We start from the raw sequence: 13873 nt of genomic DNA, 5'->3' as shown, positions 1-13873 counted from the left end.
ATAAAAATAAACGATTATTTACACCGCATGTTTAAAGGAATCGTGTTGAGGTAAAAAAAAAAAACTTTCCGGACATTGAGTTTTCTGTTTATATTCTAAAGGATCATCTGGCTGAGTAAATAAAACCAATAAGCTCATTATAAAGTCTGTGGCTGTCACTATAAACAGACGTCTGTTTTGCTTGAAGAAGAAAAAAAAAATGACCTAACAGCAATATTAATGTTGGCTCTAAAGACTCACCACTGAGAATTTTCCATCTCCAAACCACATGACCCATCTGGTTCCCTCAGCAGCTCTGCTACGTCCCGTCATCCACCAGGATACGATGCGGCCTGGCCACCAAGAGAATCCTCGGAGCTTCCCCCAAACCAGCTCGCCGATGCCAAAACCACGACCGTCCTGCAGCCAAAATAAAAGACAAATCATCCCCTCTGCTATGACTTGTGGGCAGAGTTGTGAAACCTTTTTTCAACAGCCTGTCTAGGGATATTTTTTACTTTTTGGATGGTTAGATCGCTTAGATAAAAAAGTTTATATGAAAATGGTGACCGTAGCAACATCACAAATCACCTTTTTTTTTCTGAGAAAGCTAAACTCACTTTCCCATAAAATTAACAATGCCAGGGATTTTTATGTGGGAGAAAACTATGAAAAAGTACAGCTTATGAAAATAGGTTGAATAATTGCCGAATTAAGTAATTGATTTACACATATCTACTCCAAATAACCATTAAATTAGTGCATATTTAAAAACCTGTCATTTATTTGAATGCTTCGTTTGCCCTTTAAAGTTTGCAGATGTCACAATCAGAATTCTTAACAATCCCAGAAGAAATTATGTAAATATCTGAAATGAATACATTCCCAGAACGTGACCGGCTACCTTGCATGATAAAGATAAACCCTCACCGTCAACTGGATCCTTTATCCAGTACAGACTAGCTTACAACCAGACACGAGTCAGTGGGAAACCCAAAATGATCTTACCTCATACTCAGACTCAGTGTCTGGAGTCTTGGGGGATGTCTTGTCTTCTCCTTCGATGGCGACAGGCTCTGGGGTAGTGGCCACAGTGGGGGAAGCTGGGTCAGTAGGCTGTTGCTGCTGTTGCTGCTGCTGAGGTGGCTGCTGATGTTGCAGTTGTTGCTGTTGCTGTGGCAGCACCAGCGGTGATTGCTGTTGATACTGAGGCTGTGACTGAGACTTAGTGTGTGGCTGCGGCTGCAGCTGCTGCTGCGGCTGCTGCTGCTGCTTTGAAGGCTGTGGGTGTTTGATTATTGAGACCTCTTCATTCCGGGTCTCTGTTTCATTATCCTCGTGATCCTTCATCGCGTTCATTGCTGACATTTGTTTGGCCTTTTTCTCTGCCTGAAACAAAGCCAAGTGATAACAGAGATGAGGACATGATGCGTGCAGTCACTGAGTTTAAGTAAGTTTAAGGTAGATATCAAGATATCAGGAATTTACACTATTAGAGGATTTAAAAAAATATAATTTACAAAAAATATGTATAAATGTGACCAAATCAGACATAGCTGTTTGTATATTAATACAAACAGCTGAAGAATAACTGTGAAAAAAGAAGAAAAAGAAGCCACTTGTGATGAAGCTAACCAGTAAGAGCACAAAGCTGCACTTTCTGGATTGGCCATTTGAGGCTGGCTCCAATAGCAACTCAATAACCATACCCTCCCATGTTAAAACATGGTTTTGGTATTTATAAAAAAATTACTGCCCTCACACCAGCTGTGCAGGATCTGATTTGTTAACACTTCCGTTTTAAATATTATTAAGCCTTAAAATTAGGGACGTGGCCAGTGCGAATCACAGGTGGACGGAGCTGTAACAGCTAGCTATGTTCCAGACTTCATCTGCATCTCTCATTTTGTGTCTTTTCATGCAACTGTGTAGGGGTGGGCGGTATAAACGGTATACGGTAGAAACGATATAAATTTGGCCAGCGGTAGAGATTTTTACTATACCGCTCTACCGCGATAGCGCATGTTGATGGTGTCATTATCAAGCTGCGCCTGGTTGCAGCGGCTGCAAACAACATCATCTAACATTGGGTAGGATGTTTTTTCAAGTAGGATGGATTCCCAGAACACTGGGCGACAATAATAGCACTAATAGACGAAGCACTTCTGGAATATGAGGAAAGTCAAAAACTGCGCTTCCTCCACTTCCCTACCATTGATTCATTAATGCCGAATTCTCTCGCAGCTGCTCTATTCCCATGTTGTTGCTGTATATTAATGACTAACCTCGTATTGTGGATGGATTATCTCAGTTGTACTCCTGACTGAAGTTTGGTCCGTTTATAGCATCCTGCTATGCAATTGCATTTGTCCCTAACCAGCAGAACCCTCACGTTAACTTTTATCGAGTGGAAAAAAGTTAGCGTTCATCCTTCAGCTTCACTGTGCTAAGGTTATGCTAACGTAGCTGTTTTGCTAGCGATCATGTAGGACATTATTATATACCAGCTAGTCCAACTTCAGTAACCCTACAAACGTCACTGCTTAGTTTTCTGTCTTCATTTATGTTGGAAGTGATAGCAGAGCTGTACGTTTGAATTTCTTCAGATATCTCTCAGTCAGAACATGGCATGTCATGTTTAGGTGGAAACCAGCGAGCTAACTTCCTGCTAACTTCTAACTCCGTTGAATTTAATAAATTCTGTTTTCATGGATGCCTGGATGTTAAACTTAATTGTTACAACTGGTAAAGCAGAAACGCTGATCATTTTATTAAAGATGAAATAATTTAGACAGTTTTTAACTGTCAGTAATGCCGCAGTGTTCGTTTGACTTTGGGACCTGAAGCAGATGGAGTTTTGGACCCAGATTACTCCGCCAGGCTCCTGACTATGGTAGCCGTAATGCTCTGAGAATCAATCCATCAGGCGGTGTGGCTTCATAGCTTACCAAAGTCGTACTAAAACATTTTTGACAGATTTTTGAGCGCCGTGTACCACATAAAATCTGTTTGAGGTCAGTAAGCACAACCAGAATTCATACATAAGGCACACTGTCGATTTTTGAGAAAATTAAAGGATTTTAAGTGTGCCTTATACTTTGTAAAATACGTTATACAGAAGAAAAGAATATATCGCAATATATATCGTTACCGCACATGCTTCAAATTATACCATGATATGGATTTTAGGCCATATCTCCCAGCCCTACAACTGTGTGACAAATACTGACTTGCTGTGCAAATAATTGTACCTTTTCAAAAATTCTGTGCACCAGTTTTGGTGAGTGATACTTTGTTTATATGTTACTTGGCATGTTAGCACTAGCTAATAACTTAACTAATACCCCACCAACTTGTCAAGATAGGTAATGAAGCACAGGAAACCCAGGTACTTGCAAAAAAAAAAAAAAATCAGCCAAGCAATGATGAAACATCAAGATTTCAAATATTTGCTGTCTTAACTTCATTTACTACAATATTTCTCAAAATGCTATGAAAAATCTAGCTTATTTGAACCAAATCCTCATATAACATACCTCTTGGCTATCAGAGCAGAAACCCCCACGCTTTGCAGCTAAACATGGGTGTGTGACCCTTTAGCCTGATAACACTGTGTGGTTTGTGTTTGATGGACAACCTACTGAAGTGTTAAACTGAAGCTTAATCATTTACCAACGTCCTTTAAGTGAGTATTTATCAATTTGCAACATTCTTAAACCACAAAAATAGGCACAGTTTGACATTTTCAAGTTAAAAAATTAATTGAAAATAAACAAAGGTAGATAAATGATGTGTAACCTGTGCCTCACTTCTAGGCTGAGCTACTGTAATTCGTTATAATCAGGTTGCTTTAAAAACTCCTTGAAGAGCCTTCAGTTGATCCTGAACGCTGCAAGGGATGGATCAGGTGACACTGAACCCTTCTTTAGTAATGCTGCAACAGGCTTAGGCTGCTAGGGGGGGCTTCCTGTTGCTCATTCAGTCTGTTTTCACTACCTCTGTTAATACATCACTAAATCACATTTAATCTTTATTAATTATTAAATATCTCTCCCATCGTGAATCTTTTGTCCTGTCTTCCTCCTGTCATGCCCAACCGGTCACAGCAGATGGCTGCCCCTTCAAATCAAATCAAATCAAATCACTTTTATTGTCACATCACATGTGCAGGCACACTGGCACAGCACATGCGAGTGAAATTCTTGTGTGCGAGCCCCACAAGCAACAGAGATGTGCAAACACAACAACACAAACGAGCAAAATACAAGAATGGCCGACCTGAAACTAATAAATATATGTACAATATATAATAGTGTATGCATTTCTGGATGTGTATACTAAATATTTTCGTGTGTGTGTGTGTGTGTGTGTGTGTGTGTGTGTGTGTGTGTGTGTGTGTGTGTGTGTGTGTGTGTGTGTATACACATTTTTACAAATTAAATAGTAAAAAAACAAAACAAAACAATAATAATAATAATAATAAAATATATAAATTATACAGAGTTGAATATGTGCAAAACAAGTGGCATTTATATACAGTGTGGAGTGCATAATGTTGAAGTTCCAGTAGTGAAGCTGAGGTGTCTATGACGTGTTCAGCAGTCTGATGGCCTGATGGAAGAAGCTGTCTCTCAGTCTGCTGGTACGGGACCGGATGCTGCAGAACCTCCTTCCTGATGGAAGCAGTCTGAACAGTTTATGGCTGGGGTGACTGGAGTCCTTGATGATCCTCCCCGCTTTCCTCAGGCAGCGCTTCCTGTAGATGTCTTGGAGGGAGGGAAGCTCACCTCCAATTATCCGTTCAGAGCACCGCACTACTCGCTGGAGAGCTTTGCAGTTGTAGGCGGTGCTGTTGCCATACCAGGTGGTGATGCATCCAGTGAGGATGCTCTCAATGGCACAGTGATAGAAGGTCCTGAGGATGCGGGGGCTCATGCCGAATCTTTTCAGTCTCCTGAGAAAGAAGAGGCGCTGCTGCGCCTTCTTCACTGTTTTGTTTGTGTGTACTGACCACGTAAGATCCTCAGCCAGATGTACTCCAAGGAACCGGAAGCTGCTCACTCTCTCCACAGCAGCGCCGTTGATGGTGATGGGGGTGTGTACTTCTCTGCACCTCCGGAAGTCCACTATCAACTCCTTTGTCTTTGCGACGTTGAGGGTGAGATGGTTGTCTTGACACCAGTGGGTCAGGGCGCTGACCTCCTCCCTGTAAGCCGTCTCATCACCGTTGGTGATAAGACCCACCACTGTAGTGTCGTCCGCAAACTTCACGATGATGTTGGAGCTGTTAGTGGCTGTGCAGTCGTAGGTGTAGAGTGAGTACAGGAGAGGGCTCAGTACACACCCCTGTGGAGCACCAGTGTTCAGTGTGATGGGGGATGAGGTGATGCTGCCCAGTCTGACCACCTGGCGTCTGTCAGACAGGAAGCTAAGGATCCAGCTGCAGAGGGAGCTGCTCAGTCCTAGATCCTGCAGTTTCCTGTCCAGCTTCGAGGGAACGATGGTATTGAATGCTGAGCTGTAATCTACAAACAGCATCCTCACATACGTGTCTCTCTTCTCCAGGTGTGACAGGGCAGTGTGTAGTGTCAGGGCTATGGCATCATCAGTGGACCTGTTGTGGCGGTATGCAAACTGTAGAGGGTCCAGTGAGTCGGGTAGTGCAGAGCAGATGAAGTCCCTGACCAGCTTCTCGAAGCATTTGCTTACGATGGGGGTCAGGGCTACAGGTCGCCAGTCGTTCAATGAGGAGATGGTGGAGGATTTGGGTACAGGGACGATGGTGGCCATTTTGAAGCAGGCTGGGACTACAGACAGAGAGAGGGAAAGGTTGAAGATGTGCGTGAACACTCCAGCCAGCTGAGCCGCGCATGACTTGAGGACGCGGCCGGGAATCCCGTCCGGACCAGTAGCTTTGCGTGCGTTCACCTTCCTGAAGCACCTCCGCACATCCTCCTCAGACACAGTGTACGCACTGACGTCATCCGCGGTGCGCACACTGTCCGGTCTCATGGTGTTCGCTGCGTCGAATCTAGCGTAGAATACGTTTAGATCCTCACACAGAGAGGCCGTGGTCTGCGGTGTGCTGGTTTTCCCTCTAAAGTCTGTGATCGTGTTTAGTCCCTGCCACATACTCCGAGGGTTGTCAAACTGTTGCTCCACCCTGTCCCTGTACTCACGTTTGGCTGCTTTGATCGTCTTCCGGAGTTGGTAATGTGCGTGTTTGTAGTCCGATGTGTTCGCGGAGGCAAAGGCGGTGTTCCGTGCCGCCAGTGCCGCGCGAACATCTTCCGGAGTTGGTAATGTGCGTGTTTGTAGTCCGATGTGTTCGCGGAGGCAAAGGCGGTGTTCCGTGCCGCCAGTGCCGCGCGAACATCTCTGTTAATCCAGGGTTTTTGATTTGGGAAGGATTTGACTGTTCTGGATGGGACGACATCTTCCACGCATTTCCTGATAAATCCACAGACTGAGTCTGTGTATTCATCAATGTCTCTGGCGGCCACGTGAAACATTTCCCAGTCCGCGTGATCAAAACAGTCCCGCAGCGCAGACTCCGATTGGTCCGTCCAACAGTGCACCGCCCTCCGGGTTGGAGCTTCCTGTTTCAGCTTCTGCCTGTAGGCGGGCAGGAGCAGGATGGAGCAGTGATCTGATTGGCCGAATGGGGCGCGGGGGAGGGCTTTGTACGCATCCCGGAAAGAGGTGTAACAGTGGTCGAGTAGCCGATCTCCACGTGTGTTAAAAAGGATATGTTGATGGAGTTTTGGTGAGACTTTCTTCAGGTTTCCCTTATTAAAGTCTCCGGCTGTGATAAACGCTGCCTCTGGGTGTGCGGTTTCCTCGCTGCTGATCGCGCTGTACAGTTCCCTGAGTGCACGGTCAGTGTCGGCTTGTGGGGGAATGTAAACAGCCGTAATAATCACTGCTGTAAATTCCCTCGGTAGCCAGAATGGCCGGCACTTAATCATCAGGTACTCCAGGTCCGGTGAGCAGAAGGATTTGACCGGGTGCACGTTCGCATAATCACACCAGCTGTTGTTGATCATGAAACACACACCACCGCCTCTGCTTTTCCCAGTAAGATCCTGTGACCTGTCCGCGCGGTGCACAGAGAACCCCGGTAGTTGTATTGCGGAGTCCGGTACTTTGTCCGATAGCCAGGTTTCTGTGAGGCAGATCACGCAGCAGTCCCGCATCTCTCGCTGGAATGAGATCCGTGCCCGAAGCTCGCACAGCTTGTTCTCCAGAGACTGCATATTAGCCAGTAATAAACTGGGTAACGGTGGTCTGTAAGTGCGCCGTCTCAGTCGAACCAGAACGCCAGATCTTCTCCCTCTGCGTCGGCGTTTGCGGCCTCCAGGGCCAGAGAACAAAGGCGTCTCAGGTGAGATGAATGGGGGGTCTGCAAACGGAGCGTCCGTGTTGCAAAACTTGAACTCCGGAAAGTTATAAGAAAGACCGTCTTTTATGTCCAGTAAGGTTTGTCGGTCGTACACAAGGAGACAAGTGCTGCTCGTGAAAAAATAAAGGAAAAGTAAAATTAAACACAGAAGAAAGCCGTTGCTTGGGGGAGCTCGCGACGAGGCTGCCATACTCGGCGCCATCTTGCGCCTTCCTGATCCTGCTTGTGGTAAAGGTTTCCTCATGTTAGAAGAGTGTATTTCCTTCCTACTGTCACAAAGTGCTTGCTTATAGGGGGTGGTGTGATGTTTCTTTTTGTTTTTTGTTGTTTTTTTTGGGGGGGGGGTCTTACTAACCTCAAGGAAATATAGACGCAATATATCAAAGAAGTAAAAAAAAAAAAAAAAAAGTAAAACTGCCAACAACTTCTATGGACACAGTTTTTTACTCACAAGGGTAACAATTTGTTACGCAGCCCAGTCTTCCATAAATCTGTTCATGCATGAAATGCTTCCCTCAGATATAGATATAGCTGTACAGAGGCTGACGGATTTGAAGCTATTTAGCTATAGAACATAAGAGGCACGCCTCATTTCTGCTGTGTAAATGCAGAATGGTAGCCTTTGCAAACACGTCTTTATCTCTGCGTGTGAGACCTATTCATCAGCAGCACTGAATACAATAACTCTATAGTGTACAGACCTGCAGTGTATCGTTCACTTGGTTTGTGGTACCTGACACTGAACCGCTAGGTCGATCAGAGAGGACGAGACACAGCCGGGACTTAAGCCTCTCACAGCAAATCCCCAACAGCTGCACTCATTCTGATGTCTCTCTCTCTCTCTCTCTCTCAAACACACACCCAGTAGGACTGTACTGCGAACACGTGCTAACTTTCTTCTTCCTTTCTTTCTTTTCCTTTGTCACACACAGAATATATGCAGTACCATATGTAAACACGTGCTGGTCATACTATAGGCTCCACGTGAGAGCAGTGCTGCACAGCTGTGCTTACTTTTGCTCAAGTGTTTCTCAGGTTCTCATATCTCACTCAGAGGCTCTGTGGGAAGAGGAGAAAAAAAAGTCAAACAGCAGAGAGGCTGAGAGAGAGTATAGCACAACGCTCCGTCCTCTCCCCCAGTGTGACTAGTAAACAATAGCGCCTTTAAGGGGAGGTAGTGCCGAGCATGGGGAGGGGTGTCAGCGCAGAAGAGTAGAAACATGTGCTCTTCAATCAAGAGGCTCTGCTGTGGTTTATAAATATCTGTACTGTAGTGCGGGATGGATGGTTCAAAGCCCTCGGCCATATGTGTTAGGCCTCTTGGCTCCAGTACAAGAACACTGAAGTTAGTATTCGAGAGCCCTGCGTGAATGTGCGGTTCCAGTTGGTAAAATACAAAAACTACCAAATGCCAGTTAAGCTGACATAGTTTGTGGTGGAATAATCCGTGTTGTTATGGGCAAGTGAGGAGGGCAGTCACTGGTGTAGCTGTGACGAAATGAGCTGACTTAAGACTAACTGGAAGGGGGGTTTAATGAATTAAACTGGCACAGTGAGTTTCTTCATATTTGTTGACTGGTAATTGCAGGTATACAGAGTTATCTGTAAAAGCCAATGAAGCACCTTTTTCCTGCATTCGTTTTTGTGTTTTTAGGACTCGGCTGTCTCCATGACTCCTTCTCCTCAGAGCCAATGAGAAAGTGACGCTGAAAATGCCAGTGGGGGGAGGAGAGAAAGTACAGTGGCTATAAGAACCAGATATTTGTCTTGCCCCCTTTTGGGGGCCTCACAGTGTGTGTGCAGCTCCACCAGCAAGACAGGCCCTCAGAGTCTAAAGGGGAAAATACGAAAGGAGGTAGCAGAGACACAATGCGGTCTTTATCACTTACACACGCCTGCCCGTCACTGACAGCTTAGAAATACCAGATACCAGAAATACCATATATCCGCTGTCACGCCGTGCTGAACAACAATACCAAAAATGACAGCAGACATACTGTAGTTGTAAAAACACTGCAAAATAAATGTGCTGAAAACAACTACACAATCCCCCTTCCCCCGCCCTCCAAAAAACTATGTTAAATGTTCTAAAGTATCATGCAAGACTAAGCTTCCAGTGATCGTGGACTTTGTTATGAGCAGAGAGAAAACAGAAGCTCTGCAGGCCCCTGGCAGACTGTGGAGACATGTTGGGCGCACAATAAGGGATAATCAGACTTAGAGGCTGTGCTGCATGATACCCTGAGGGCTCAAGGGGTGACAGAGTGCACTGCAACGGAGGAAGAAAAAAAAGAGAAGTGATATTGGTCTCTGGGGTGTGCAGATGATACTTTACTATCAAATCTGGCAGCACTTGTTAACAAAAAGGTCACTTTTACGGCATAGCTGCAGTCAGCAACTGTCTATTATATGGTTATTAACTTTACAAGTTATAGACGTCTCAGTATTTACGGGTCAAAGACTTAAAAGTGCAGTTGCTGAGATGAAACAACACTGTGCATGTTAAAAATAATATGATCCAGCTACAAAGAGAAAATCAAATCTGATAACAGAGAGAAGCGTGTTAAAACTTCAAGAAAAAATGCCATTTAGTCAAAACAATCAGGTATCCTAAACATTAGATGAAATACACTGTCACAAAAATTACACTGAGCCTTTGAAACAACACAAAAGAGTGTGACCTTTGAATGCAGTAGTCTGTCATGCGCAACAGGCAGGGGAGGCACAGCGGGGACTCATTTGTGTGACTGTGTGATGGATAATGCAGTGAGATGTCTTTTCAGTGCAAAGACCTAAGCTTATCTGCTGAGCAGAACTGCAGCAAAATAATAAAAACTAAAGCCACAACAGGTGTAGTTAACTCCAAATGGAGAATAATCTGATCCTAAGCTTTGAAAAAGCTTTTAGCGTGGAAATACTTTGCAAAAATGCACAAATGTCAGGTTCAGTGGCTACTGCTTTCATTAGGCTGATTTTAGCACTGATCCCTACAACGTGAGTGTCCTCGGAAGAGGGGGTGCGGGGGGTCACATCGCCCAGAAAATACATTTTAAAAAAGGCCATCTGTTTCTCATTGTATTACATCCTTTTAAGAGATAATTAGGAATTTTACAGAGCTACCCATGAATACATAAATCAACTTCTCCATTAATCCACAACTAGAGTTGTTAACAAAAAAAGCCACTTAAAATATTTCTAAGGGATTGAGTTTTTACAGTAATCTATGTTAGGAGTCAAACAGAACAAAGTGCACAAAGATAGGAAGAAAAGGGCTTTGAGGCCTACACAACAACTTCACTTCACACTTTTTCTAGGTGCATGTTATGTAAGGTGAAGGATACCGGCACTGAGGAAATAAAAAACAAACATTTTTTTTCAAAAGTTAAATATACTTCACCTCTAAAAACAATGCTATTCTAACATTTCTAGCTGCTGCTCTGAAGCAGGAAATAGTTTGAGCAAGTATTCAACCCACGGGAAAAAGTTTTTTTCATGCCAATCAACTTTTTCCCAAACACGGCTAAAGCTCCCTGCTCCCTCTTCCTTTTTAAAGAGACGTTTCCCTTTAAGCCGTGCAGAGCAGATGGTCCACAACAATTCTCGTGGAAATACCTGAAGTCAGCATATTCCCCTCGCTGTAAGCAGGCTAATCAGACATGCACACTATCCCCCTGTGTTATCAAACAAACAATGCAGTGCACATACCCATACACGCCAGCGTGCAACCCTCATAATCCAGTGTGGGGCTGAAGTTTTTTTTCCACCCCCACTCTTGGCGTAGGAGAGATCGCTTAAAAAAAGAAAGCATGAACATTTCTTTGTCTGGGAATTCAGGGTCAGGTGATTGCCGACAGGAACGCTGGTTGGCTAGAGAGGACTTGCAAAATTTTGGCAAGGAGCCAAGAGGCTCTCTTGCAAGCAGGGTTGGAAATTTGCTGCAAACCTCATCTTCACCCTCATATCCATAGCACAGAGTTCATTTCCATAGCTGGGGGAGGGGTCCTTGGAAGAATGGAGCAGGGAAAAGGAGAGGGAGAGACCGAGAAGTCCACTGTAACACAGGGCAAATGAAACAAACATGGATCCTGGAGAAAGTGCAAGACAGCCTTTCAACACCATATGGCCCCTGTTGCAGCAGAATGCAACAGCAAAGATCTTTGTAGCAAGAGCGGAACCAAAATTACGGGATATGAATCATATCAAGAAAGGGCTTTTATGTCAAAACAAATCACCCTTTTATGCAAATGAGTTCAAAGCTTGCAAAAAGCCAGATAAGAAAAGGATGGGGAAGGGGGGGGGAGCAGGTACATTCAAAATTTGCATCTTGCAAATCCCCGTAAATCCCTGTCTTGTACAGCTACTTCTTCAAGAGTATCCACCTCTGTTTGGAAAATGTGAACTACCCACTTTGTATTTTATGACACTCCACTCGTAGGACTAATTTGGCAATATTTTCTCTCTGGAGACACTTTTACGGTCCCGAGGAGAGCAGAGGGAGAAGCGAGCAGCAGAAGAAATGGAAAACTCCCCATTATGTAACAGATGAAGGTAGGTGCCATCACATTACTATGAGGATTAAGTAAGCAATGTGGAGAATTTTACAATGATGAAGGATGATCTATCATCATTCACAGATGATAAATGTTCTAAAAAGAAAAATCAAGGATAAATATTTGCCAGAAGATAAAAGAGCAAGCTGTGTGATTGTTCTGAGTGTAGTTAATGGATATAAAATATTGTTTGAAGTCTGTTAACAGGTAGCACAGAGGTCTTCATAAAACCTGCGTAAAAATCCCCTCCTTTATTTGGAAGTGGCCACTGGTTCTGGCAAAAATAAGAAAAAAAGGAAGGCCAACTGTACCACAATGCAACATCATCCAACAGTAAAATTAGACAAGTGGAAATTCCTGGTTTGCAAATGCTGTTTGATTCAGCAAGAGTACTATCAGGGACCATAAAAACAGATCATATTTCTCCTATTTCAGCTCCTCTTTATTGGCTTCCTTCTAAATCCAGGAATGAGTTTGAAATCCTTATTCTGACAAAGTCCTCAATCATCAGCCTCCAACATATTTTTTTGTATTAGAGCAGTTCACTCTCAGAGTGTAGACTAAAAGTAGAATGGGAGGCAGACCCTTCAGCTTTCAGGCACTTCACCTGTGGAACCTCCCAGTTTGCATTTGGTAAACAAGCATGCTCTCTAGCTATCATATTTGATAAAGCTTAGAGTTAGCGCTGTACTCGGTGACCCTGGACCTTCCCTTAATCCCCTAGAGACTGAATGGCGACCCGCCTGGTCAGAAAAAATATATATGTAATTAGTCAAAAAGATGATGACATGCAAAAAACTTTCTTACAACTGCTTTGGTTGCTAGTATTTCGCTGCAGTTGCCCATACAGAAGAGGTCAGCTTGTCTAAAAGCACTCCAACTACATGCTAAACCATAGGGAGTCTGTGAAGAGTGGAATGCAAACAATAAAAAGGGAACCATTTATTTTCACAGTAAAAGTTGCATCTTTTGAAGTGTGTTGGTTTCAGCAAAAAGGGACAACTTTTACTTGAATAGCAAAAGTTCTACTTTTGCACTTTGCAAAAGTAGAACTTTTTCAAGTTTTGCAACCACATGTTTGCAAATCCATGCAACCACGGCCACAGAAATCTGCTGCTGAACAAACCAATTAGGTTTTTGATGCAGCACCTTCTTTGCATCCAATCTCACCCAGTAGCAGCCAGCAACCTCGAGGAACCACTCAGCAACCTGTCAGGGCATACACATTTTTCTCTACCGACTGGAGATTGGCAGGGGGTTGCCAACCTGTCTGAAGACCTGTGCAACTGAGGCCTTAGTTATGCTGCTACCAACTGAAGCTGCTGGGGGACTTCCCATGATGCACTGAGTGCTTCTTTTCGACTCATGATGCATTTACATGCCACTATAAAAGCTACTTTCGGAAGCCCCATTATTCAATAGGGATTGCTACAGCTGGTTGCTCAGTATGTTTGATTTGGCAATACTGTCAGGGGGGCTTTACTTTAAAATACAAAGCACCTTGAGGCGATTGTTGTTATGAGTTAGTGCTACATATAGCTATATATACAAATTAAGTTTACTCTGCAACTGTTGGGTTGAAAGATGAAATGATTGCTACTGTGATTACGTTTCAAAGCAGTAAAGTCGGCTGGTGTTTGTCCAGCAGAGGAACTCTGACGTTGTCTATAATACGTTCTGCAGTACATACAGCAAAGTACACAGCACAGCTGAGCAGATGGTGGGCAGAGTCAAGCAGTGTCTTCACATCAAGTTGTTAACAACCTTACAAATACACTACTTTTTTCTATTTGACTGAATACACAGGAAGAAAATGGGTTAATATGCTGATAATTACTTTTTTTACTCCTGAATCCTTTCCCATTAAATTATGAACCCGTGCCATATACAAGCATCTGTGAAAGCTTTAAAAAATACTACTCTTACAAGATCATCCTCACAC

General features: G+C 43.8%; 1 protein-coding gene across 8 annotated transcripts in view; it reads right to left on the bottom strand.

Annotated features, from left to right (window-relative positions):
- The window catches only part of dnmt3ab (DNA (cytosine-5-)-methyltransferase 3 alpha b), a 51938-nt gene that overhangs the window by 17428 nt on the left and 20637 nt on the right, over window positions 1–13873 (bottom strand). For all 8 annotated transcript variants that reach the window (XM_040041978.1, XM_040041980.1, XM_040041982.1 and 5 more), the window contains 2 exons: window positions 988–1368; window positions 241–399 (listed from right to left, as the gene is read on the bottom strand). In XM_040041978.1, the coding sequence (XP_039897912.1) occupies window positions 241–399; window positions 988–1368 (540 nt within the window). The remainder of the gene's footprint in view (window positions 1–240; window positions 400–987; window positions 1369–13873) is intronic.

The sequence above is a fragment of the Simochromis diagramma genome, unplaced genomic scaffold (assembly GCF_900408965.1).
Source record: "Simochromis diagramma unplaced genomic scaffold, fSimDia1.1 OVJJ01000304.1, whole genome shotgun sequence".
NCBI classification, from domain to species: Eukaryota; Metazoa; Chordata; class Actinopteri; order Cichliformes; family Cichlidae; genus Simochromis; species Simochromis diagramma.
The sequence above is the reverse complement of the archived record's forward strand: the minus strand, read 5'-3'. Positions and strand labels throughout refer to the sequence as shown.